The 25,228-nt window shown below is 43.6% G+C and overlaps 1 protein-coding gene across 3 annotated transcripts in view; it reads right to left on the reverse strand.

Annotated features, from left to right (window-relative positions):
* Positions 1-12,841: 12,841 nt before the first annotated feature.
* RFNG (RFNG O-fucosylpeptide 3-beta-N-acetylglucosaminyltransferase) overlaps positions 12,842-25,228 on the reverse strand; it is a 29,033-nt gene continuing 16,646 nt past the window's right edge. The window contains exons 6-10 of one of the 3 annotated variants that reach the window (XM_088474888.1): positions 24,826-24,911; positions 24,580-24,745; positions 17,481-17,566; positions 17,265-17,383; positions 12,842-12,858 (exon numbers count right to left, since the gene is read on the reverse strand). In XM_088474888.1, coding sequence (XP_088331014.1) covers positions 17,311-17,383; positions 17,481-17,566; positions 24,580-24,745; positions 24,826-24,911 — 411 coding nt within the window. In that variant the 3' untranslated portion in view covers positions 12,842-12,858; positions 17,265-17,310. The other 2 variants (XM_088474880.1, XM_088474877.1) reach the window with 2 other exon arrangements.

Raw genomic sequence — 25,228 nt, forward strand, 5'->3', positions numbered from 1 at the left:
CAATGCACAGATAATATCCTGCATTACAAACACTGCGATCAACTATACAGACCAGAGCCTGGTAGGAAACAGTGCTGCATACACTGACCTTAATTGAAGGAGAGGTATGCGGGGGACCCGGACCGCAATGGCATCTGTATCAGCTTCCAGCAGCGTTTGCCATCCCCAGCACATGTAGTGAGTAAATGGCCACCGAGGAGCAAAGAGAAGGCAGGGCCCGGGGGAGGAGCGCTGACACAGACCGCTGTGGAATGGCACTGTGCAGGGGGGGAGACGTCGGCTGTGAGACAGGGAAGGCGTTCTCCCCTGGCCTGCTATTAACCCCTGGGACGCCGCGCTGTACCGCACATGCTGCGGCCCGCTGTCCCTGGTGGTCTAGTGGAAGGCGCAGGATCAGTACCTGGCCCCACGCGCAGCCGGTCCCCAGGGAGCCCCCTGCCTGGGGACCAAACAGGACTGTGTTACTGGTGGGTGCCCACCGCGGGACCCCGCCGCTTACCTTGTTCCCCGTGCATCCGGCCACAGTCCAGGTAGCCGGGATCACCGCTAGCTGTGACCCCAGCTACCTACCAGCATCCCCAGATCGGTGCCGGCATTCTGGTACCGGCGGGGTGTAGGAGTGACAGCATGGATGTCAATACTGACTGTCCTATGCTGGAGCACTCTAGTTGTGCAGCCACAGCTGCGAAGAAATATTCAGGGGCCTTAAAAAGACCCCCCTTTGTACGGTGCGACTGGTCCGGGCAGGCACCGACGAAAACTGAGTGGCCTGAGGCTCGGGGGCGGGGTATAGGAGAGGTACCCCAGTGCATCCTGGGAGGCTGAAAATTTAAGTCTGTGGTGCCTGGATGTCTGCCGCCATCGCCTATACCCAAAGGTATCCTGTGGATACCCTATGGACCCTGAAGTAGAAATACAAGTCGCTATCACTTTACTTCCGTTATCATACGTGGCTGTGCAACTGTGAAAATGGGGCAATAGGTGTCGGGATTAACTTCAGCCCACCGGAAAAGGATCACTGTCTGAAAACAGAAGCAGCTAACACATACAAAGTAAAACCGGATTCCTACCCTCCAACATGTCCAGGGGCATCTTTAGAGAGGAGGGGGCCTGTGTGTATCCCCCGTCACTGGCCCCCTCCTCTCAGCCTGGCAGCCTACTGATACAAATCAGTAGACTCTGGGCACTAGAGTGTGGCCGACATTTTCCCGGTGATTTCTTTACAGCGCATGCGCAAAACGCTGGAAATCTGGCCACAGCGGCCATTTTCCGGTGTTTTGAGCAGCGCTGAGAGACCCGACGAGGGACCTCGGTGAGGTTCGTTTTAGATAATATGGATGCAGAGTGTGCGGTGCAGGCTCCCCTGGACCCAGGCGCCCTGCACCCATTATAGATTCGCCCCTGAACATGACCTGTTCCACCAGGTACAAAATGCTCTGCTCCTGGATTTTCCACCTAATGTATGATTGCTATCACCTGTGTTGATTTAGTTAATTGATGAGACAGGTGTTTCAACACAGGTGGCAGCAATCATACATTAGGTGGGAAGTCCATGAGCAGAGCATTTTGGACCTGGTGAAACGGGTCATGTTGGAGGGTCAGAGAATTGTTACTTTTTAGTATATATCGCATTGATTAGATGCGATATATAGATTTGTTAAGTGCAATTCATGTAAAGTTACCTTTTCAGTGATGTGATCCGGTATCCAGGGCTACTGCGGTCCTGTCTTTAGCTGGGGTACAGTGTGAGAAGCGTGGAGGCGAAAGCAGGTCCTTCCTGCGCATGTGTCTGAGCTCAGGGGAGGCTGCTGGGATATCAAGGGACGGAGCCAGAATGGGTGACGGGCAGAAGACAGGGAAGTAAGAAACTTTCCTGCCCGTTTCGCTCTGAAGTTCATATTACGCTATCCTGAGATGGTGAATCTGAATACAGCAGCGGAACTGAAGCTGAGCTTTCCATTCTTTGATGAATCGCACTCACCATACTTATGGGAATATGATTCAGCCTTGGAAGCAGGGGTGCTGCTGAAGAAGTCAAACACATCTCCACGGAAACCCGCTCTGTGAAAAGCACTAGGGCTGGGTACACACTTGAGCGACGGGCATTCGTTCCGACATTGGAACGAATACCCGTGAACAGTGATTTTGCGTCCACGCTGGACGACTTTAATGAACGATGGAACGATCACCATTAATCATTCATTAACAATGCGATATCGCAGGAAGTGTGCAATTGTCGGTACACACTGAACAATGTAGGTGATATGTTGTTACGAAATGGCATATCGACCCGACATCGCTCAAATGTGTACCTGGCTTAAGCAGAGAAAAGCCCTGTTTACTGCAAAACAGGGCTTTTTCTGCTCTATGAATAGACCCAACACTCTGAAAAGCTAAGATTTTCGGAACTTGTCAAATAGCCCCTCAACGTCATCCCCATAGAGAACTATGTGGATGGCTCCTGTGGTATAGCTTGAATTCAGAAGTACCCATCTCGTGGTGTCCTACAAAGTCAGTCTCCTCAGCGAAGCAACTTATCAGTGTTATACCGCGTCTGTGTCCGGTCACTGGATACTGTGCCTGTGAAGTATAGGGTGAGCCAACCGTGGGAGAGAAGAGGTTGCAGGGGCAGCAGGCAGTCATGCATATGCCGGGTCACTTTACTTATATGCTGCAGGAAGGCAGAGCGACTCTCAGACGGGCAGCATTAGACAGGATGGGGAGTCAATCTGGTGCCTCACCCAGGACGGTTTGTAGTACATCCCGCTCCCAGTCACCCAAACCACTGCAGCTTCGCCACATGACAGCTGGGAGTCTGAACGCAGCAGCCAGGGGAGGAAGAGGAGTACAAAGCCAGCATGCAATTATCCACCCCCCTCCCTGCAGCCTGCCAGAGAAGCACCTCTGATTGGCCAAATGTCACAGCAGAGGATGGGGAGAAGAAAGAGACAGCAGACTTTGCTGCGCTTCACCCCCAAAAGCCTCCTTACGCTATCCTGAGATGGCAATTTTTTTTTGAGAAGCGAAATGGAAAGCAGCTATGAATCTCTCCCCATACTAGTGTAAGGGGAAGCGATTAGTACATTAATAAGGGGCACTGCTGGCAGGGCCGGCAACAGTAATCTTGGGGCCCGGTACACCAATTCTCTGGGGGTGCCCACATCCTCATCTCTACCCCAACCCGGCACCTACACATCCCTCCCCTGCATTTGTGAAATGTGATGCATGATAATGTTAATTGAAAGATCTACCAGCCTTTAAATAAAATAAAAATACACTGAGTTCCCACACTGTCAATCTGTCACTGATGATGCAGGCTGTAGTTCTTGTCTGCCGGCTCTTCCAAGGTCTTCTTGTTGACAGAGCCTACTGGAAAGCCCAGCACTGCTCAAGCCAGGCTACAAGGGAGCTGCACAGTGGGTATGGGTCCTGGCAATGGCTGTACTGCGCCCACTATGGGGTGGCGCCCTTATGTGACTGCTCAGCTGGAGTGGGCCTCAAGCCGGCCCTGTGACCTGGTGATGGGGCTGGTTTGATTGAGGTTTTCAGTTGAGTTTTGGGGCCCGGTATGGGTGTACCCATAGTCCTTCCCCTGTTGCTGGGCCTGACCGCTGGAGAAATCTGAGAATTCACCTAACAGAATTCCCCCTAGCTTTCAGTTGCCAGGCCTTGCTCAGCCTGAAGCAGGAGGGGTGCACTCAGGTTTATTAAAGATTTTAACAACAATTGTTAAAAAAAATAATGGGATAAAACATATGTAAGAGCTCACTTCCTCTTAATTAATAGCTCCCATACATGAGCAGAGTGATTATTGCAGGGTTAACCCAGGTAGCTGCTTTGTGTAAAGGGACAGGGTTGGATTCCTGGGTCGAGTGACCCAGCAATCCAACCCTGGTAACTTGCAGGGTTTAACACGGGAATGACCCGTGAAACCATGCAGTGTAAACGGCGCAATCCAGGTCATCTCCAAGCGTCTACTTCAGTGTTTCCCAACCTCGGTCCTCAAGGCACACTAACAGTCCTGGTTTTAGTGATATCCATGCTTTAGCACAGATGGTTAAATCAAAATAACTAAGGTACTAAGTCACCTGTGCTCAACTATGGCTATCCTTAAAACCTGGACTGTTAGTGTGCCTTGAGGACCGTGGTTGGGAACCCCTGGTCTACTTCCATGCCGGAAGAGCCGGGTCACTGCAGACCCGGCGCCGGCTAAATTCTAGGTCTGATCCAGTTTGGAACCCTGTTCTAACCTCCGGGTCAGACCTGGAATTTAGGTATAAAAGCGGTATGAGTGAGCTCAGGAACAGAAGCATAGGCCAGCCAGTTGTTATACTACTGCTGCACCGAAGAGATCCGCATAGCAACAGCAGGAATTATAGAGTCTGAAACTGAATGAATGGTGAACCATCTAATGAACCATTTGTTTTGTTGGTAGTGAAAGATAAATCTGATTGTACGTATTAAAAAACTGTTGTAATTTGTCCAAATAAAAGTAAGTTATAATTTGAAAGAATTCAGATTTACTCAAGTAGGGAACCTCACCTCTCAGGTAATTGCAACACAACTCCATACCACTTAAATTGGACCACAAGTAGATAATTATTACAATGTCACAAAGGGGGATATATCAACCCACTTAAAGAGAACAAGTGGAGAGGTTCCGACCGCAACCAATCAACTTCTAGCTATCATTTGTCAAGTACAAGCTATAAGATATTTAGCAGAAGCTGACTGGTTGCTACGGGCAACTTTCCCTGCCCTCACAGCAGCAGTCAGGGGATAAATGTAATGATATCGTGGGAGGCCATGACCTGTCCTTCATATGGCTATGTTAGGATAACATGCATGTCACATAAAGGGGCATCGCTAGGCAGTCCCCCAATCTTCATAGATCAGTCGGAGGCAATTTAGCTTAAGGTGCGTACACATGATACAATATTGTGAATGATATAGATCATACCATTCAATATTGTTCCGTGTGTATTCCTGACATCATTACCGATGCGCGCTCCCGCGGATGGTTAATGTCTGGCGTCGCCCGAACATGCATGCCAACCTGACGATATTGTCAGGCCCTGCATGTTCGGGGACTGTGGCTGGTGACGTCACTGAACGATATTGTTAATGATATCGTTCAGTGTGTATGCTCAATGTCGGGAACAACATTGAGCCGGCAGGTGAGGGGACAACACTGAATGACGATATCGCTCATAGAGCATCTCGTTCTGTGTGTACCCAGCTTTAGTCAAGACACAGTAGTGAGGGGCACAGATAGAGCACAGTTGAAGAGAAGGTATGGAGGTTGTAAAGTGCATAAGAAGGGGCATACCATTGTGCCTAATATCATTTCTCTTATTCCTCATATAAATTTGTATTTTCATGATTCTCAGTTTTGTATATTAATACTCATTATATATAAAAACATTTATCATAGAAAGACTGACTACACTGCATCCTTGATCTGCTTACTAAAAATACTTTTAGGTGTGATACTGTACTTTGTTTTAATCATAACTTTAATTCCAAATTGAGAGAGGGGATGAAAAGGTGTGTTAACCCTTAAGACTGGGTACACACCTGGGTGCCTTGTCCGCCAACTCAGGGATCCGCAACGCACAATCTGCCTCTTGATATGTCTAGGGCCGGGCTGATATCACAACCGGACGGGCATTCAAATTTGCAGCCCAGTTGACATGTCAATCACCGACTGTCCCTGCAGCAAGTGTACCATGGAATAATTAGCTTGCGATGGCTACATGCTATAAAAGCTATATCTTGGTGGAAACTGTTTTGTATGCTGCAGATAATTTTTTTTTTAAAAAGTTCAGTATTTTTATTGAGAGTTTTAAAGCATTGTAAAATAACAGAGCAACAAATATCACCATGCCGAGCATAGTATCATAACAGTAACATAAATCAGATTGACAACATATTCTGTAGCCAAAATGGAAAGTATAGCCTAAAGTTAGTCACATAATATACAATCAAACAATATCAATAATGATACAGAATAAGAAGCGGACTGGCGGAGTCACAGAAACAGAGAAAATGAAACATAATCATGAGAAGGGGCAACCAGAGGATAATGAGAATCCTGCATTAGGGACCAGACTTTATCAAATTTCAGCTGAAATTTCCGCTTCTGTTACATAAAACGTTCATGTGAAATAGTGATATTGACTAAAGCCACCCAGGAAGGAAAAGAATGGGGATCAGGGGCCAGCCATGTTCGGGCAATACATACACTAGCCAACGCTAAAAGATTATTCATGTATAATCGTAAGCAGGGCTGGACTGGTCATCAGGCACTTCTGGCAAATGCCAGAAGGGCCGATGGCCTCAGGGCCGGCTCGAGGAGGGCAAACATGTCCCCCGCCCTCCACCCCTTGGCTCTGGATTCACTATGAGTTTAGGGAGATGGGCCGGTGCGCTGTGCTCAGCCGGGAAGAGATGGGGTGTGCCGCGAGGCCAGGCCCCATAACTCGTGGCAGGCCCCCTTGAAACATCCATGCCCCCTTCATGAACAAGCGCGCGGACTGCCATCTACAGCCCCAGTCTGTCCCTAATCGTAAGGGGGCAGAAAGAGCTTCCGCCATGTCAAGATCAAAGAGGCAAATACGTGAGGTTAGGAAAGGAATCTGGATACTCATAGGGCCTGATTCATTAAGGAATGCAACTGCAACAGTGCTCGCAGTTGGCCAATTGTTGCGTACTGCGCATGCAACGCAGTGCGTGTAGGCACTACTGCGATCAAGCAGGCCATGCAGAGCAATCGCAGAGTGAGTGACAGGCAGTGAGCATTTAGGGATGGTGACTAGGCGTGGGGTGGTCAGAGAAACGTAGGCATGTCTGTTAGTTTGAATGCCGTTGCATGGGCGTGCATAAATTAGCCAGTGCGATTTCATATGTAGCTTGAGTACTTACTGTGTGCAATGAAGTTAACAATTTCTAAGGTCAGGGCTGCTGTAATTCTGCATGCGGGCCTGGTGGTACTCAATGTTACCGATGTTTGTGGAGGTTTGCAAGATATTACGGATGTGAGATAGAGGTAGTGGGAGGCAGTGGGCTGGCAGTGCGACGGCATTGCAATAGCATTCATTAGCATATTTTCGTAGCAGACCTGTGGGCGATACGGAGGTGCGATCGCAATAGCGACCCTTAATGGATCAGGCCCATAGTCCGTACACAAGTAATCACCCTAGACCAAAAGGTAGCCACACAAAAACATGACCAAAGAAGATGCCTGAAATCAGCAGAGGGGGTATTACACGGGATGCAGTCAGGAAGCCGATGGTCGAAATGCCGACTGCCGGCTTCCCGACTGTCTAATCCCGACGGGTCGATATCCCGACGCCTGTCATTTTACCTACGCAGGGAGCCCGACGCCCGGCATACCGATTGAAGGTAAGCCGGGCGCAGACAGCCACGGGGGGGAGGGTTAGGTTAGGGGCTCCTGTGGGGGACTTAGGGGTAGGCACTCCCCCGGGAGAGTTAGGTTTAGGCTAGGGGAAGGGGGGGGGTTAGAGTTAGGAACCCCCGGGGGGAGGTTAGGGTTAGGCACCCCCCCCCCGGGAGACTTAGATTTAGGCTGCAGAGAAGGGGGGTTTAGGTTTAGGCACTTACAGTGGGGGTTAGGGTTAAGCACTTGGGGGGGAAGTTAGGGTTAGGCACCCCCCCCCCCCGGGAGACTTAGATTTAGGCTGCAGAGAAGGGGGGTTTAGGTTTAGGCACTTACAGTGGGGGTTAGGGTTAAGCACTTGGGGGGGAAGTTAGGGTTAGGCACCCCTAAGGGAGGGTTAATGTATAGTAAATATACTTACCTGTTGAGATCTTCACTGCCAGTCCGGCAGTATTCAATACCGATCCTTATTACACTTAGGGCAAGAGTCCATAGAAGACCCTTCAAACACACAAAGTTACTCGGAGTCCAGTAGACCATGTGCAGAATATATAATAATAACGTTATTTATATAGCACTTTTCTACTAAAGGACTCAAAGTGCTTTACATTTGCCTTTACAGCACAAAATACAAAACAAGCTTAACAAGGGACATTAGTGAAATGCTTGGGTGAACAGGTAAGAAATATAACAAAAAAATAAGTGCGCTGGTCTAACTAGTAGTAAGTATTCAATTAGTTGAGCTGAAGCTCCCATGGAGGAAATTGCTAACCTCTCATAAAAACCAAACCACTGTATATAAAGACAATGTACCGTAATATAGGAAGCACTGCTCAATTTATAATATTTTATTCACAAATGTAACGATCTCATTTTAAGCAGTAAAAATAATTAAATATAACACTAATCCTAAATTATTGACGGCAATATATATCATCACATAAACATTAAAAATACTGGGTATTGCACCATATGCAATTAATTATGAGCTGAGTTAGAAGGCAACCTATTAGGGGTAAATTTACTAAAGTGAGAGTTTTTAGAAGTGAGTTTTAGAAGAGATGTTACCCATAGCAACCAATCAGATTCTAGCTATTATCTTCTAGGTGCTAGTTAAATGTTAAGTAGCATCTGATTGGTTGCTAAAAACGCTCACTTTAGTAAATTTACCCCTTAGTATTTGTTAAATACAACACATTTCTCGGATTATTAGCAGCAACACATAAACATAATAAATTAAAAATACTGAGTATTGCACCATATATAATTCATTATCAGCTGGATTAAAAAGCAACTGTTAATATTTGTTAGTCTATGTCCATGTTAGTAAGCTTGCTTTGAATTGTGAAACAAAGTCCAGTCCAAGTCAAAAAGATTTGTGTTAGTGTGTTAAAATAAATGATCCTCTCATACCATGGAATCATTCAACTGGCTTTTAGTTATATAGAAGATGGTCAGTGTCCAGGTAACCTATCAGTCTCCTTGGAGGTAATAGGAGATTGATTCCATGGTATGAGAGGATAATTTAGACAAGAAGTGGGGGTGACATCTCCTGCCCCCTTCAGTCTGTAAGTGTGACACCATAGCCCAGTATTACTCTCATAGCTCACATGGGGTCTATTTACTAAGCAGTGTTATGAGACAGAGTGAAAAGTGATAAGGTGCCAGCCAATCAGCTCCTAACTGTCATTTTTCAAACACAGCCTGTGAGATGGCAGTTGGGAGCTGATTGGCTGGCACCTTATCCTTTTTCACTCTGTCTCCTAACACTGCTTAGTAACTAGACCCCATGGTCTCAAACTCGGTCCTCAGGACCCCAAAAAGTGCATGTTTTCCATTTCCGGATCTCCTCACAAAATCACAACTGAAATAATTAACAGTACCTGTGGAATCTTTAAAATGTGTCAGTGAGTAACACCTATGCACCTGCTGGATGACATGTGAAAGGTGTCAGTGAGTAATGACTACACCTGTGCACCTGCTGGGTGACCTGGAAAATGTGTCAGTGAGTAATGACTACACCTGTGCACTTGCTAGGTGACCTGGAAAACGTGAACTGTGTCGGGCCCTGAGGACCGAGTTTGAGAACCACTGCTCTAGCCCATCCCTGACATTGAGGAGCAGTAGCTGGTTCTCCCTCCAAGTCAGCAGCTGAGCTCTATGTGTGGGAGCCAGTGGTGTACTTCTTTGAGGTGACACCCAGTGCGGGCAGGGATGGCAAAAAAGGGGGCGTGGCCTCACGGGCCAAACCACAATTTTAGGCATGCCGGGGGGTCTGGGATATGTGGGTTGCCCCTGGGGACACATCTGTTTCAAAGTGCTGGCTCCATCACTGTGTCAGGAGCTGAGTGCTACACGTAATGCTACAGTGCAGCACCGGCTCCTGTCACTGATGAGAAGTCGGCACTTTGCTGTCACCCCTCGGCGGATGACACCTGGGTGTGGCCCACACCCCCCCTTGTGGCGCCACTGGTGGGCACTGCATGGTCATTAAAAACATCATCTTGCAGCCATTTTATTGAGGTTTATACTTATAATGCTGACCATACACCTGTTGATTTGCCATCTTTATTTGGGTAACCTCTATTTGCCTGTTTTATTAGAGATGAACAAGGATTACTAGGAATCCCCTCTTACAGTGGAGTAGGTGGAAGAATCCATTACATTCTCCTCTACAGGTAAGGCTCCGGGAATGAATGGGCTTCCACTTGAAATTTACAAGGCATATGTTTTTTTTTTTATCCCAAAACTCCTTGATACCTTTAACATGTTACGTGGAGGTGGGTCTTTCCCCCCATGTATGCCAGAGGCCTTATTAGTTGTGCTTCCGAAGCCTGGTAAAGATCACTCCCTTCCATAATCCTATCGTCCCATTTCCCTCTTTTTGGTAGAATTTTGTTACTAGTCCTTTCCCCCTGGCTAGGGCTGCCAGGCAGCGGTATCCCGTTTCCTCTACTTAATTTGCTAATCGACAGAGAACCACTTGCATGCACCATCAGAACTTCTCCCTAGATACAGGGCTTGCCATAATTGTTTTATTTCCTTATTTATATGGGGTGGTAAGGTGGCCTGCATACTGTATGTGTTCAAACTATGGGTCAATCTAGAGCAGAGAGTGGCTTAGCTTTGCTGGATATGACACTATATTATCTGCTCACTTGTGCACCTTGTTCTCTGGTTATCTGCCTCGGAATGGACTTACACTGGGCCTTGATTCAACAGGCTGGGTTTCATCATACTCTGCTCTGGTTTTTGTTGGCTGGAATGATGCATAGCAGTAGTCTTCCCATTTTGGTCCAGACAAGTAGGGTTTGGCATTGCGCTCAAAAACAATGAGGATTTTGGGATATACAAAATAGACCTATAGATTGTAAGCTTGCGAGCAGGGCCCTCTTACCGTTATGTATGTCATGAATGTACGTATGTATGTCTTTTACAACCCAGTATAATGTTAATGTTGATTCAAATTGTAAAGCGCAACGGAATTTGCTGCGCCATATAAGAAACTGTTAATAAATAAATAAATAAATATACCCCTGATCTCCTTTATGGGATAATGGGCTGTTTCTGTAAATTAAATCTTTGGCGGACAGATCCTTATGGTCATGTAATGGGGGTTACATCTATTGGCTAAATTTGCATAATGGTTTAAAGCAGGGGTCAGGGAACTTTACCCAAAAATATATTTAGATATGCTGACATTACCCCCTTGATTTGAAAGGAAGGAAATCATATAGTAGCGCCCCCATAGTTATGCCCCTGTTGTAGTGCCCCCAGGAATTTCATTTTTACCCTATGTGTGGTAATTTGCTCAGTTACATCAGGAGCCAGACCTCACCATTCCATGGGGTGGGGGGGGAGGCATTGCCTTCTATTTTGGAATCACCTCTGCAGTTTTTTTTTTTAGGTCTCCTTTCTCACCCAGGCATACTACTTATGTCTATTTATTTTTGTTTGTTGCCTGAGGTAGGTGATGGGAGGCTTTAGACTCTATTCTATTTCGACATCTACTAGACCTGCTACGTCCTCAGCTCAATAAACAGCAAATTCAATTGTATCTATGAAATAGAGTGCAGCTAAACCGATTACGTTTGGGGGTGGGACCTGACTTCTCCCACCTGTCTGAACTGTGGAACCTTGGGTGTGGACTTTTGGCACCTGCTTTGGTGCTATCCTGATATCTCCTTATTCTAGGCTCAGGGGGTAAGTATTGGTAACACAGGGAATTCATATTCCTCTGCTTTTCCCATGACTTTGTAGTTAGTCTGGGTCTCAAAGGCTCCCTAAATCAGTCCTTATATTTGTATGTTAATTCCCTTCAGATGGTAGTAAAAGTTCCAACTTTACAAGGGTGGATTGGATTGTTTAACCCTAGGGTTGTGCACTAGTCTCAGTGATGAACCTTCCCAATAAGCACATCCATTAGCATTCACATTCAATTTGTTTCAGCTTACAAAATGGCTGCCTCTGCTTTGCATAGACTTGGTCAGGCAGATAATTCAAACATTTACTATCATACTTTGATTGCCAGGTTCCTTTGCTTTAGTGGTATCTGTATGTGATAACGTTACTTCTAGAGAGCAAGCAATATTTATTAATATTAACACTTACAAATATATAGATAAATGAGCATGCTACCCATATATGCTACAAGAGAATTTTAGAAATGAAAAGAGAGGGTAAAGAGCTAATTCTAATCAATGTATTTTCTTTTCAGACTTTCCCCTTGTTAGGTCACATTTCAAGAGCCATCATCTTAGTTAGGATATCAAGGGCCCTTTTTGTGGCACATGTGTTAAAGAGAAGTGGTTAATGTGTGTGAAGTGTTGATTCACCCAGTATAGTATTTCTAAATCCAAGTCATTTAATGCTTGGACATCTCTGACGTAAAAGTAGAAAGGGTGAATAACAGCTAAATCTCTATAATAAACCTAGTTTAATTTCCAGCATAAAGGTAATGAAATCAACAGCAAAATATATTCAATGATCCCTTAATTAAAAAAAAAAAAAAAAACTGTAGATATGTCAATAATAAAAATAAATAATAATACAAAAATGACTTATGTTAGCACAAGGTTAAAAGAAAGATGAGAAGGTTACGAGCCAAGACAATTAATTCACTTTACTAATACTTTAAAATTCAATAATCACACCACTTTAAATAAGAACTTAAAATAATCCCCTTATATTAACAGTCAAATTTTCCAGATGTAATATGCACAATATAAGTAAAAAAAATAAATAATAAAAATCATTCAAATTAGTCAATTTTGCTACAGCATATATTAGTAAAAATGCCTGTGGTACAAAAATTCAATGGACTTCCAACCTTAATAAGTAATTACAGTTTTATACTTATAATCGACAGAGTGATCCTGTATTGCTGCCTTAGTTACCTGATTGGACACATTGACGATAGCATCAGGCACTCCACGTTCATTTAACTGATGGGCAACAATCTGATGAGAGAGATATGTAAGTCTTGCTTTTGTGCTGTATTATTCTCTATTATGTATGGCTTATCTGTGATCAGGGCCGATGCTAGAGTGTTCAGTTCGCCCCTGCAAACTATAAATTTATGGAAATATAACAAGAAAGGAACAGCGCTCAGAATTCAAACATGAAAAAAAATTCTCACAAATTAATATAAGAAAAATAATCATATGCACAAATAAAAACACATGTACAGTAAATAAATAGATATGACTAAATCAACACAATATGAAGAAATTAAAATTAAAGGATAAAAAGTCACCCAATCCACATTGGTCATGTGTACTATTGTGATTTATAAACCTGATTATTTGGCTTTTAATAAATAGTGCAGTTTTGAAACTACCAAAAACTAGCGATCTTTATTTTATTTTCAGATGGACAGCTATCCTCTGATACATGGAGGTTTTGAGAAATTTGGTCTCAACTCCGAAGGTGCACAGTTCAGTTTCATTCAAAGAAGTTCCAGATCAAGATAGAACAAGTCAAAACCCAACTTAGCCAGTCATTATCCTCCTATTTCAGTCAAATTCCCGGCTCGTAACCAGGGACACAGAGCACGGGTTGAAGCCAGGATACCCCTTTCACACACAAGGGTGATGACCCGGGTTATTCCCGGGTCGTCACCCTTTTCACCGGACCCCGGTCTTTCGACATTCAGTGGGCGCTTGGAGATGATCTCATCGACAAGTGTCACTGTACCCTGTCAATAAGTTTAAGTAGCACCTTTCACACTAGAGCCAGGCCATCTACTCGGGTTGCATGTCCTGGGAAAAACCCTGCTAGCTAGCAGGGTAGCTTACACGAGGCTTTCAACCCGGGTTGCACCTTTCAAACTTACACCAGACCCGGGTTGATGCGCATTCACGTGCAAAAACCCAGGTATTTGGCATGTCTAAATGGCCCCCCTGAACTGAGACATTTCCTGGAGGTGGCAAACATTAACCATCAGGAAGACGTCCAAGACTTTTTTTTTTTTTTTTTTTATTTATTTTGCATTTGGCAGAACAAAATGTTCCAGCACTGTCGGTAGTATTCATCTCAGGTGTAGAAAACAGGGATACATCAGGCATGCCCTGCATCTAAAAGGTGCCTATACATCTGCGACGGATCGCCGGGATGCCATGGTAAATTTCCGATCGCCCACCATCGATGTTTTGCGATCCGGTGCCAGATCACAGACATTTGCCAATTGCGATAATTTTTTGATCACGATCGTCAAAATCCAACTTGTTGGATTTCTGCAATCCCGAGTTGCAGGTTTGCAGCAATCCATCTCTGATGTAAGGTGGCCCATCACAAAATGGTCTATAACCGAATTACATGTGGCTACAGCCACATGTCAATATGCTGGCATCTCAGCTAAACCACAAGGTGGCTTGCTGTAGCTCAAAGACCAGGTATTCAGTCCATAGAGTATTCAGCTATTTTTCTGTTCTCTTAAGTAGCAATGCTTACATGCATTATGAAGGTGAAAGAAAAAAAAGGTTCACGTGCTGCTTGGTGCACTGGACTGGCCTAATTGGACTTGATAAATGGAAGTCTAGGAAATAAAAAAAATAAGGAGGGGGATGGGCTGTACATATTAATCTTAAACATAATAGGTGCTACCATGCTGAGACCTGTAGTTCTACAGCAGAAATGAAGGGGGGAAAAGCAGGTGCACACTATAAACACTAAGAATTCTAATGATCAAAATATTTATAATAAACTGCAACAATTAACATGGTTTTTAAAGGAAGGTTTCTTAGTACGTTAGGCCAAAGATTTTTGCCCACCTACTAAGTCATGGTGAACCTTATAATGTGGGTCCCTAGCATCCCTAATACTGACAGTAAATAATTTATCTAGGACTTATCTTTCATAGAAGCTTACAAAGCTTTGCTATGCCAGACTTGGTAACTCTTTTAGAATGATTCCCAGCGAGTCTGGCCAATGTTTTAAAGTAAAATCATTTAAAAAGGCAAAACCAGCTTGGTATTGCCTTTTAAGACGGCTACGTTAACATCGGCCAGGCTCGCCGGGAAGTAATCTATGCCTGCATATCACTGGCTATTACATTTATCCCAGAATCTTAAATTGGGGATAGTTTATCCCACCAGGACTTATGGATAGATTTACTATGCTGTGTTTTTTCAAAGCCACCGAGGATCAGCTGCTTTCACTGATGTATTGCAAAGGACAATAGTCATTGATGCTAAATAAGTTTGATTTAGCATGCATTACTGTTGCCCTCTGAAATCATCGGTCAAAGCCGATCATCAGAGGCTTTGAAAACCCAAGGCATAGTAAATCTGTCCATTAGGAGTGGCTGTTTCTTTAAATAAGTGACTATGGGCCTGATTCAATACAGTATGCAATATTGCGTACAGACGCAGTTCAACTATGATTGCATTGCGATCTCAATGGATTAGCATACTATCTCAGCACGACATAAGGACGCCCACTTACACACATCTGTAATCCTTAGCAAGACTGCAAAACCATTGGTACAATCGAGTACCATTGCAGCCTCACGCACACTTGCACAAGCCCTGACCTTACTCAGAAATTGCTAACTTCCACACCTCGGACTGCGTATGGCAGTGGATAATTTATGCACGCCCCTGCAACACCGTTGAAACGCACTGGCACGCCTGCCCGACCCCCCACCACCCACCAACGGCACTTCCCGTCGATCGGTCTGTGATGGATCTGCGTAGTCCTTGCAATCGCAGTCCCGATCGCAATGACTAGTTCACACACTGCGATGCATGCGCAGTACACAACAATCGGTTGATTGCCTGCGTATTAGCAACTGCGTTCCTTGCTGAATCAGGCCCTATGTTAGCACTAAATATTTAAGTGAAAGAGGGTTCACAGACAGGGTTGTCTAGAGCATGCTTAAAGAAAGATCAATGATTTCAGCTAGGTCGTCATAGGGCCTAGAAGAGCTCTATTTTTAGGTAGCTCAGATGCTTGTTTATTTTGCCGGAGGACTTGGGCAATGTACCTGCATAACCATAATGTGGTTACCCAGGAATTAGATATTCACCACATAGTGCAGCTTATTCATAAACAGACAGCATTAAGCATGTGCAAGTCATGTGTGCGATAAAAGGAGATGGGTTGATGAAAAAGGAGAAGATCAGATGTAGAATGACGGCACAAGGAAAAAAAAATATATATATTTTATTTACACTCAAATCAACACTTTACAGATAATCCACTTTGGAACTGTGTGCAAATGTAAAAAGGTATAACAAATTGGGGATACCCATATAAGCAGTGGTGCAAAACAAAGCAATAAACAAACATAGTAATGATAGCAAAGGAAACAATTAAAATTATTATGGCTGGACAAGCACATAAATACATGCCCAGTCGAGTACACCCTAACATGTACATGCATTTTATTGCAGTTTCTTTTAAGGGGAGGGAGATTATAGAAAAAAAAAAAAAAAAAATCACTCGTAGGATTTTTAAAAAAGAAAAGAAATAATAGCAGCTCTGCTCTAGTATTTCATTATCCACTGAATCCTTCAAAATGACATAACCATAGCAATTTTTCATTTTTTTAAATGATAAGTTTGATAATGATAGGTTTGATCATGTAAAATATACCAAAAATACACCTAACTTATATAAAATACTACCTAATTGCATGTGGAACACTTAAAAATAATGGTGTTCCCAAATGTAACCAAAAGGTTTGTTTACTTTTCCTAATCTGTAATAGAAACTACAATAGGTTTTATCATAGACTGACCCCTTGAATTTGTGCCCCCCCCCCCAAAAAAAGAAGCAGATTTTAACTTTTTTTTATTTTTAAACAAATTAGACTGTGGTAAAGGAGAAACAGGATGTGGACAAGCAGACCGGACAGAGACAAGTGGGTGAACTATCATCCTCTGGAGCTAAACTTTACAATACAGAAGTTTACCATTTCCTGCAACTACCTTTCCACATTGAATGTAGTCATGAGACATTGTATTGCCACTTTATCATTGCAAACATTCTCACGTTTATATACAAATTTTGCCAGAGCATTATAGATATTCAGGTACTTGGCACAGTGACTTTTATCTTTTATCTATGTCACTAAAAGCCATTATTTTTTACATTCCACCAGGTTAGAAAAGGAACTTTTTATTATCCATCACCAGGATAGTTTTAAGAAAAAACAAGCACCATTATCAGATCCTCCTGTTCAGTTCTGCTATGTGAAACATTACCATATGTAACTGTAGACACAGCATCAGTACCAAACATAATAGTACCAGAAAGTATTCATGCAAATGGGAAGGAAAGGTTATAGGAGGAGCCAGCTCATTCCTAGGATTAGGGATCAACATTATTTCAGTGCAGATAATGTCCTTTTAGGTTCACTCACAGGCAACAGAAGTCAGGACCTCTTTCCCAGCCTTGATCATTAAGTGTCAGGAGGCTGTACGCTTCCCGTTTGGACACCAGTGTGTGTCAGGGTACAATAGACAATGAACAGATTTGAATCTGCAGGAAAGAGGAGAGAGTTTAGTTTAACAAATCAATTGATCGGCCAATATCGGCCAGTGTGTACCCAGCATAAGAGAGAAAAGAGGAGACTGACCGAGTGGGATCTTGTTTTAGGCTGAAAGACCCAGCAACACGCACAACATTTCTTCTGTTTTCAGGACCACCATAGCTCAGCGTTACCTGGATAAGGGAGAAGTGTTCAATTAAAGCATATCTATTGTCTTTACATAATAGAGCCTGCCATTTTGTGGATTAACCAGTGAGAATACAAGATGGAGACTGCCAGTAATACGGAATAGTTTAAATCTGAACAGGCATTTATCATGTAATTAAATCACTTAGGTCAAAAATATTAACATAGAACCACCATTATAAGCAGCACAAGTTAGTCATTGCAAAAAGAAATAAATAAAAAAAAAAAAAGGGGTAAGGCAGTGGTTCCCAAACTGAGTCATGCCGCCCTAGGAGTATCAACATTTTATTCATGGCACCCCTACGCCAAAAGTTTTGTATTGATCATTTCAGCAAAAATTATGAAACCATGTAAATTGCTATCCTTAGGGTCAGTTACAGTATGTGGTGGTGGACAGAGTTGCAATTCTGATTGTCAGCATCCAACACTGGTTTTGCCTAACACATTGACCATAAATAATTTGATTTGGTCCCGAGCCACCAACCTCTGGCACCCCTGTAAGTGCCCTGAGGCACCCAGTTTGGGAACCACTGGGTTAAGGGTTATAAACTTTAAACATGCTTATTAACATCACATAAATGCTCACCACTGGCAGGAATACAGGACAGTGCAGTGCTCACAGGCAAGAGGTTACAGGCTGAACACAGAATCTTCCAAACAGCAATATAGTTCTAGGATCCCTAACACTAGTCACCCCCGGGCCTATAACCTGGGTGACTATTTCACCATCAGGATCAGTTTCCCAGTATCTCTGCAGCTTTTTTTTACCAGCCTCACACAGGTGTCTGTAATCAGCTGCCTTTCCAGACTCAAACCTACGCAAAACACAAACCCTGGCATGGATCTGACAACCTGCAGTTTTACCACTATGTCAAATCTATCCTGTCCTTGCATATATTATATTATATATACATACATACATACTACTGTGCAAAAGTGTTAGGTGTGGACAAAATGCTGCAAAGTAAAAATGCTTTCAAAAATAAAAGTGTTATAGTTTATTTTTATCAATTAACAAAATACATAGTGATCTAAAATCAATATTTGGTGTGACCACCCTTTGCCTTCACAATAGCATCAATAGGTACACTTGCACACAGTTTTTGAAGAAACTCTGCAGGGAGGTTGTTCCAAACATCTTTGAGAACTAACCACAGATCTTCTGTGTATGTAGGCTTGCTTCTGTCTCTTCATGTACTCCTAGACAGAGTTGATGAGTTTGAGATCAGGGCTCTGTGGCCATTTCATCACTTCCAGGACTCCTTCTTTACGCTGAAGATAATTCTTAATGACATTGGCTGTACGTTTGGGGTCGTTGTCCTGCTGCAGAATAAATTTGGAGCCAATCAGACACCTTCCTGATGGATAATTACCTGCCTGTATTTCTCAGCATCGAGGACACCATTAATCCTGACCAAATCCCCAACTCCATTTGCTGAAATGCAGCCCCAAACTTGCAAGGAACCTCCACCATGCTTCACTATTGCCTGTAGACACTCATTATAGCACCGCTCTCCAGCCCTTCGGCGAACAAACAGTCTTCTGTTACAGCAAAATATTTAAAATTTTGACTCATCAGTTCAGAGCACCCGCTGACATTTTGCTGCACCCCAGTTCCTTTGTTTTCGTGCATAGTTGAGTCGCTTGGCCTTGTTTCCACGTCAAAGGTATGGCTTTTTAGCCGCAATTCTTCCATGAATGCCACTTGTGGCCAGACTTCTCCAAACAGTAGACGAATGTACCTGGGTCCCACTGGTTTCTGCCGGTTCTGAGCTGATGGCACTGCTTGATATCATCCGATTTTTAAGGGAAGTACGCATCTGATGCACTAAGTTTCTTGGCCGACCACTGCTTTTACGGTCCCCAACACTGCCCATTTCTTCGCGCTTCTTCAAAAAAGAGCTTGAACAGCACATTTTAATTCCACAGTCTGCTTTGAAATCTTTGCCTGGGAGAGACCGTGCTGATGCAGTATATCTACCTTGTGTCTTGTTGCTGAGCTCAGTCTTGCCATGGTGTATGATCTGCAACATGAAACAGTCTTCCACAACCTCACTTTTGTAGCAGAGTTTGGCTGTCCCTCACCCAGTTTTAAGCCTCTTACACAACTGTTTCTGTTTCAGTTAATGACAGTGTTTGGTATGATTGGTTAATCATACACCTGTTTGTTTCAGTTAATGACGGTGTTTGGTAGGATTAACCAATCATATACCCGACTACAATCCTACAAAATCCCTGACTTTGTGCAAGTGTACCTAGATTCATTGAGGCACGTGGGGAGCGTAGGCTAGCACGTCTGGTCGAATCCAACAAATAATCTACTGTTGCACAAAAAAAAAAAAATAAAGCTGGCTATTATAGAAAGGTCATATAATTAGAAAAGAGAAAAGGAGTTGTTGGTGATGGGCACACAGGTAAAGAAAAATATAACTTTTATTAGTTATTACCTAAAATAAATATTCCCAATTAGAGGGGAAATATACAGTGAAATATAAGGTTTAAAAATTGATATCAAACAAAACACACATATATAGTAAAAAAAGAGAAGGCAGATCCACTGATGGAATATAATTGTAACTAAACGACTATAATGATGGATGAATTCATCGTATATAATTGTCAATGCTTCTAATTATTTCCTATCCATTCTAGATGCTATGTACATGGTGTCAGATTTAATCTGACATGTATTGTAATTAACATGTCACAAATAGTAATCCTGTTGGCACTGTATTTAGTTGTCAAATATAGCTTTTATGATGTTAATTGTTATATTGCACCCAATATAATGAATATGACACACCAATTTAAGGAAGTTTTGTCACTAACATCAGAGTATCACTCCAATATCGCTGTAATATTGTTACTTACACCTCGTGAATAAAGATGTCATACCACTGTATCAGGGTGTCAGTATAATATAATTCACATATTATTGAAAGGAGAAATTAATATCCAAAATCTCCTCCTGATTATATAAGTTGTGAATAAAGACTCCTTATGGTGTTGGCTTATCAGTCTATACACCAGGTTATCACTGTGCCTTTGCATTGAGCGGTTATCAGATGAATAATGATAATCTCATTCTTACACAAGGCACTGGATCAAGTTTCTCCTGGTAAATCGCGAGTGCAGTATCAGCAATAGTGACAGCACTCTAGACAGCTTGAAAATGAATCACATACCCGTAGTTCAGATTAACGTTTCAGAACTAGATTTGGTAGTTCTTTCATCAGGTAACCTGATAAAATTACTGCCAAATATAGTTGTCGTTAATCTCTACTATAGGTCTGCGATTCATTTTCAAGGTTTCAAGCTATTTGTTCCTTTTCTTGTCGGGAAAGGTAATTGGAAGGCACCAGACGCACTAATGTCTTAGCAAGCCAAGGAGTGCTGGCACCACATACAAACACTCTATATGATAGATAGATAGATATCTATCTAAATAAATACTGTGATTGACTGATGGGCGACCAGTGTGCTATAAAAGTGCTACTGCATAACTAAAGCCTGATGAGCATGCAAATATATAGAAATGCAACAGTGAAATAAGTTAACAATATATATATAATTTATTCTAAATACACAGATAAAAATGGAAGAATTGCTAATACAAAAATGGACAATAAATATGTAAAAAATAAATAAGACTAGACAGCGATCAATGGATAAAAAGGAGATATATATCTCTATCTGTATATATATCTATCTATCGGTCATGCACCCCTTTTAACTTGTTTAATCTAACTTGTGTCAGCTGTTTTCCTAGGTGCTTTGCAACAGGTGTGCTATGTGACTGTCTCACATTTAAAAGCAAAGTTGCTGTGAGCTTTAAACCTTGATAGCATACCCTGAGTTTAACACTAATGTAATGGCTATTTCCATGTTATAATTCTGAGCAATAGAGTAGGGACTTGCAGTAAAGTGGGGTCCCGTGACAGGGGCTGCAAGCTTAAATGCATTGATCAATTCATGAACCAAAACCCCACTGTTTATTATTAGTTATTATGGTGATTTCTATCTATCTATACACACACATATACATACATACTATATATATATATATATATTATATATATATATATATATATCACACACACACACACACACACACACACACACACATGATGGTCGCTGGATGGTGGAGGTCCATTTGGAAACTGTACTAAAGACCACTTGAAATAAGCACAGTGGGACCATACACCAATGAGAATACAGCCTATATATTCATTAAGCACCAATAGTGTCACCGACTCATTATTCTTTAAGTCTGCATTTGTAGGAATATAGGTTCAGTCTACAAGACGGTTGCAATGAATGTATGTGGACAATAGATATACTCTATAGCAGGTATATCAAACACGCGGCCCAAATAAACATTTTATGCTACCCAACTGCGGCCCTGATTCAGAGACGGCCGCTAATGCGACCGGAACTGCATCTCCGTATGCAACGCAGTTGCAAAAATATGCCAATGTTAGCAAAAATCTCCTGAGCATAAAGACGCCCACTGTGCTCTATGGTGGTCCGCGCTACAGGATAGTTAATCTATCTCTAGCTGCTATACACAAGAGAGGTATCCCAACCTCATACAGATAAATAACTAGTAATCACAAGCAAAGGTGCTAGCGCTGCGAGATAAAACTGTGATCTAATGGATGGCTAGGTGTTTATGCTATTACTTGATTGATAGTTTTCTTACACTAAGACGCATGTGAACGAAGCTCAAAGCGGAATATAAGACAGTGGATTTCACCTATTAAACTATATGGTGGGCGTTCTTGTAATATGGTCTATTGTCCTGGTGTGAACCACCTAATTAACTGTTGGGTGGGCGTTCTTTATAGTGAAGTCTAATGTCCTGGAGGTATATATGGGGCCTAGGTTTGCAATAACTTTAGGCAGGATGTTCTTAAACAGCCAGGTATCCGTACTTCTAATGTCAGTCACTGATGTGGTACTCCAAACAAATAGATTCCCTTTATCCACTGGTATGTTTCAGTCTATTGACTCACCTCCTCGGCCGTCACCCCAGATCCTGTAGCGGGTTCACGGGTGCACCTGCAATCCTTGCTCCACGGTCCAATATGTACGGGTGTAAGGGTGGATGGTGGTCTAGCTAGACCATATATACACTATGAACGTGGATGTATGGGAGTAAAAATTTTATTTATTGCCTGTCCACACACCTAGGTGCTACAAGTGGTACAGGTAAATAAAAAATGGCAAAATTCATGCATACACATACAGTGGTGCCAATTATAAGAGTTCAGGGGTAAAAAAGTCTGTAGATGGTGGGTCCCCAACGCGTTTCGTCCCCTGTAGGGACTTTTTCAAGACGCCCACTACTGCTGTCACACCTGCGTACAACTACGCATACCTAAACAACGGTATCATCGAAGTTAATTGGCGGCCATTTTACCCATGCGGCAGGTCTGACCTGACGCAGGCCAGGGAGCTCTTCAGCCACACAGAGCTGCGTATTCAATTGTAGTGGCTAATTAATGCACACCCAATTAACGCCATTCAAATGGCCGGGCACACCTGCGTTTCGCTAACCACCCCGTCAACACCCCCAAACGGTCACTTCCTGTCAATCAATCTGCAATGGGCCTCCGTGGTCTGCGTGAACACACAGCAAACGCACTTCTGTCTTCGCGCCTCTGTCTTCGGAGGCCAGCGTTCCCAGTGATGCAGTTCGCGGGTGACATCATGACGTCACCCGCAATGAGAGGAGCCTGCGCCTGCTGGATCTAGTTAAATCCAGTCAGCGGCAGCGTCAAAGCGGGAGCGGTGCCCAGCACCCAGCGTGAAGAGAGGTAAGTACTGCAGTGGTGCCTGTTCTACACTGGGAGGAGGAACAGCATAAGGGGCACTGCATAATGGGCACAACATAAGGGGCACTACTAAGGGTATTACTGGGGGGCACTGCATAATGGGCACTACTGGGAGCACTGCATAAGGGGCATTACATAAGGGGCACAACTACAGTGGCATTGCAGAAGGGGAATCGTCCGGCGGTTGGAATAATGACAGCAGCTGCCCGACATGGGTGAAAATCCCGATCGTCCCCAAGGTAAGTATTGACTAACCTAATTCCCTCCCCTAACCCTCCCTTAGGAGTGTCTAACCCTAACCTTCCCCCTCTAAGTGCCTAACCTAACCCCCCCTGCCCCTAGCCTAAACCTAAGTCCCCCCCCCCCCTCCAGGGGTCCCTAACCCTAACCCCCCCTTCCCCTAGCCTAAACCTAACCTCCCTGGGGGTGCCTAACCCAAAGTCCCCCCCGGGAACCCTAAACCTAACCCCCCCCCCCCCTGCGGCTATCCGCGCCCGGCGTCCCTTCGATCGGGATGCTGGGCTCCCGGAGTCGGTAAAATGACAGGAGTCTACATTTTGACGCCTGTCATTTAACCCATCCCCTGCAGTGCCTACACTGAACAATCAGTCATCAGTCTCTGTCATCCCCAAACATGGTCAATCTGTCGTTATCAGCAGATTGAACATTCTGGTCAAACGATGATAGATGTCAAAAACGACCAGCGGGAGCGAGCATCGCTGGTCGTTTTTGACATTAAGCTGCCAGATTTGTGCCAGAGTAACAAGTGATTGAACGATAACGATGTCGTTATCGTTCAATCGCTCTGTTTAATCGGGTAGTGGATACCCGCCTTTAGACCTTGAATATTCAGCCCGGTTGGTATTTTGAGTCTGACATGCCTGCTCTATAGAGTAGATGCAGCCTCACATCCCTGGTAGACATGGCTAATTTAAGAGCAATTACAAAATCAATCTATGAAATAGTTCATAACAGAAAGGTCATTGGATATTTCAGAATGGATTCAAAGAAGTGAAAGTTTTTGCCATAAACCTCTTACATGTCCTAGCATGGTCAATGTGAATGAATATATACAAAGTATATATACCTTACAGTCAAGTAACCAAGAGTACAGTCTTGAAAATCTGAGCTTAGAATGAACATGCAAGTCTCACAGTACTTACCTGCTGTAGCAAAGTGTTCTGTGGGAGTCTCTGCAGGTTTTCTAGGTGTGAATGGAAGAGATTACTGTGCTGCATTTTTACTTCCAGCATTCCTTCAATAATGTACCCTATGGTGCAGTCGTCCGGTAGCCGAACCTTCTCCGCTGTGCTGATGAAGTTCCCCATACTAAAAAGGGAAAGGAAAGGCTTGGGTTTCCATTCTCAGACCGCAGGAACAAATTATGGTGACATGACCAAACCACTCACCTAGCCCATGGACTCATCTTTAGCGCAAGTCCTCGGCTGATACAGAAGCCAGCACCACCAGTTGCAAACCAGAACTTTAAGGATGCCTTAAGACCAAAACATAGGAAAATATTTGACATAGCAAATCACAAGTCTCATTAGGACCACTGCATTGCACTGTGGGCCGGATTCAGACCAGTTCACTAGGATGCGTTCGCACGCAGTCGTCAGCAGCCAGAGTATGCAAATCTTGCGATCGCTAGCAAGACATTAGCACGCCCACTATGTCTTCACGGGCGATCGCGGTTTGTATTTAGACGCCCACCAGCCTGACACAAGACGTCCTCTTTTCCTTAGTAACATACGTCATCTGCAGGAAGTGTCTTAAACAGATCGGTAACATCGGACCCATATGCTGCACTTG

This window comes from Taudactylus pleione, unplaced genomic scaffold (assembly GCF_031769625.1).
Source record: "Taudactylus pleione unplaced genomic scaffold, aTauple2 ptg000016l, whole genome shotgun sequence".
In the NCBI taxonomy this organism is placed as follows: domain Eukaryota; kingdom Metazoa; phylum Chordata; class Amphibia; order Anura; family Myobatrachidae; genus Taudactylus; species Taudactylus pleione.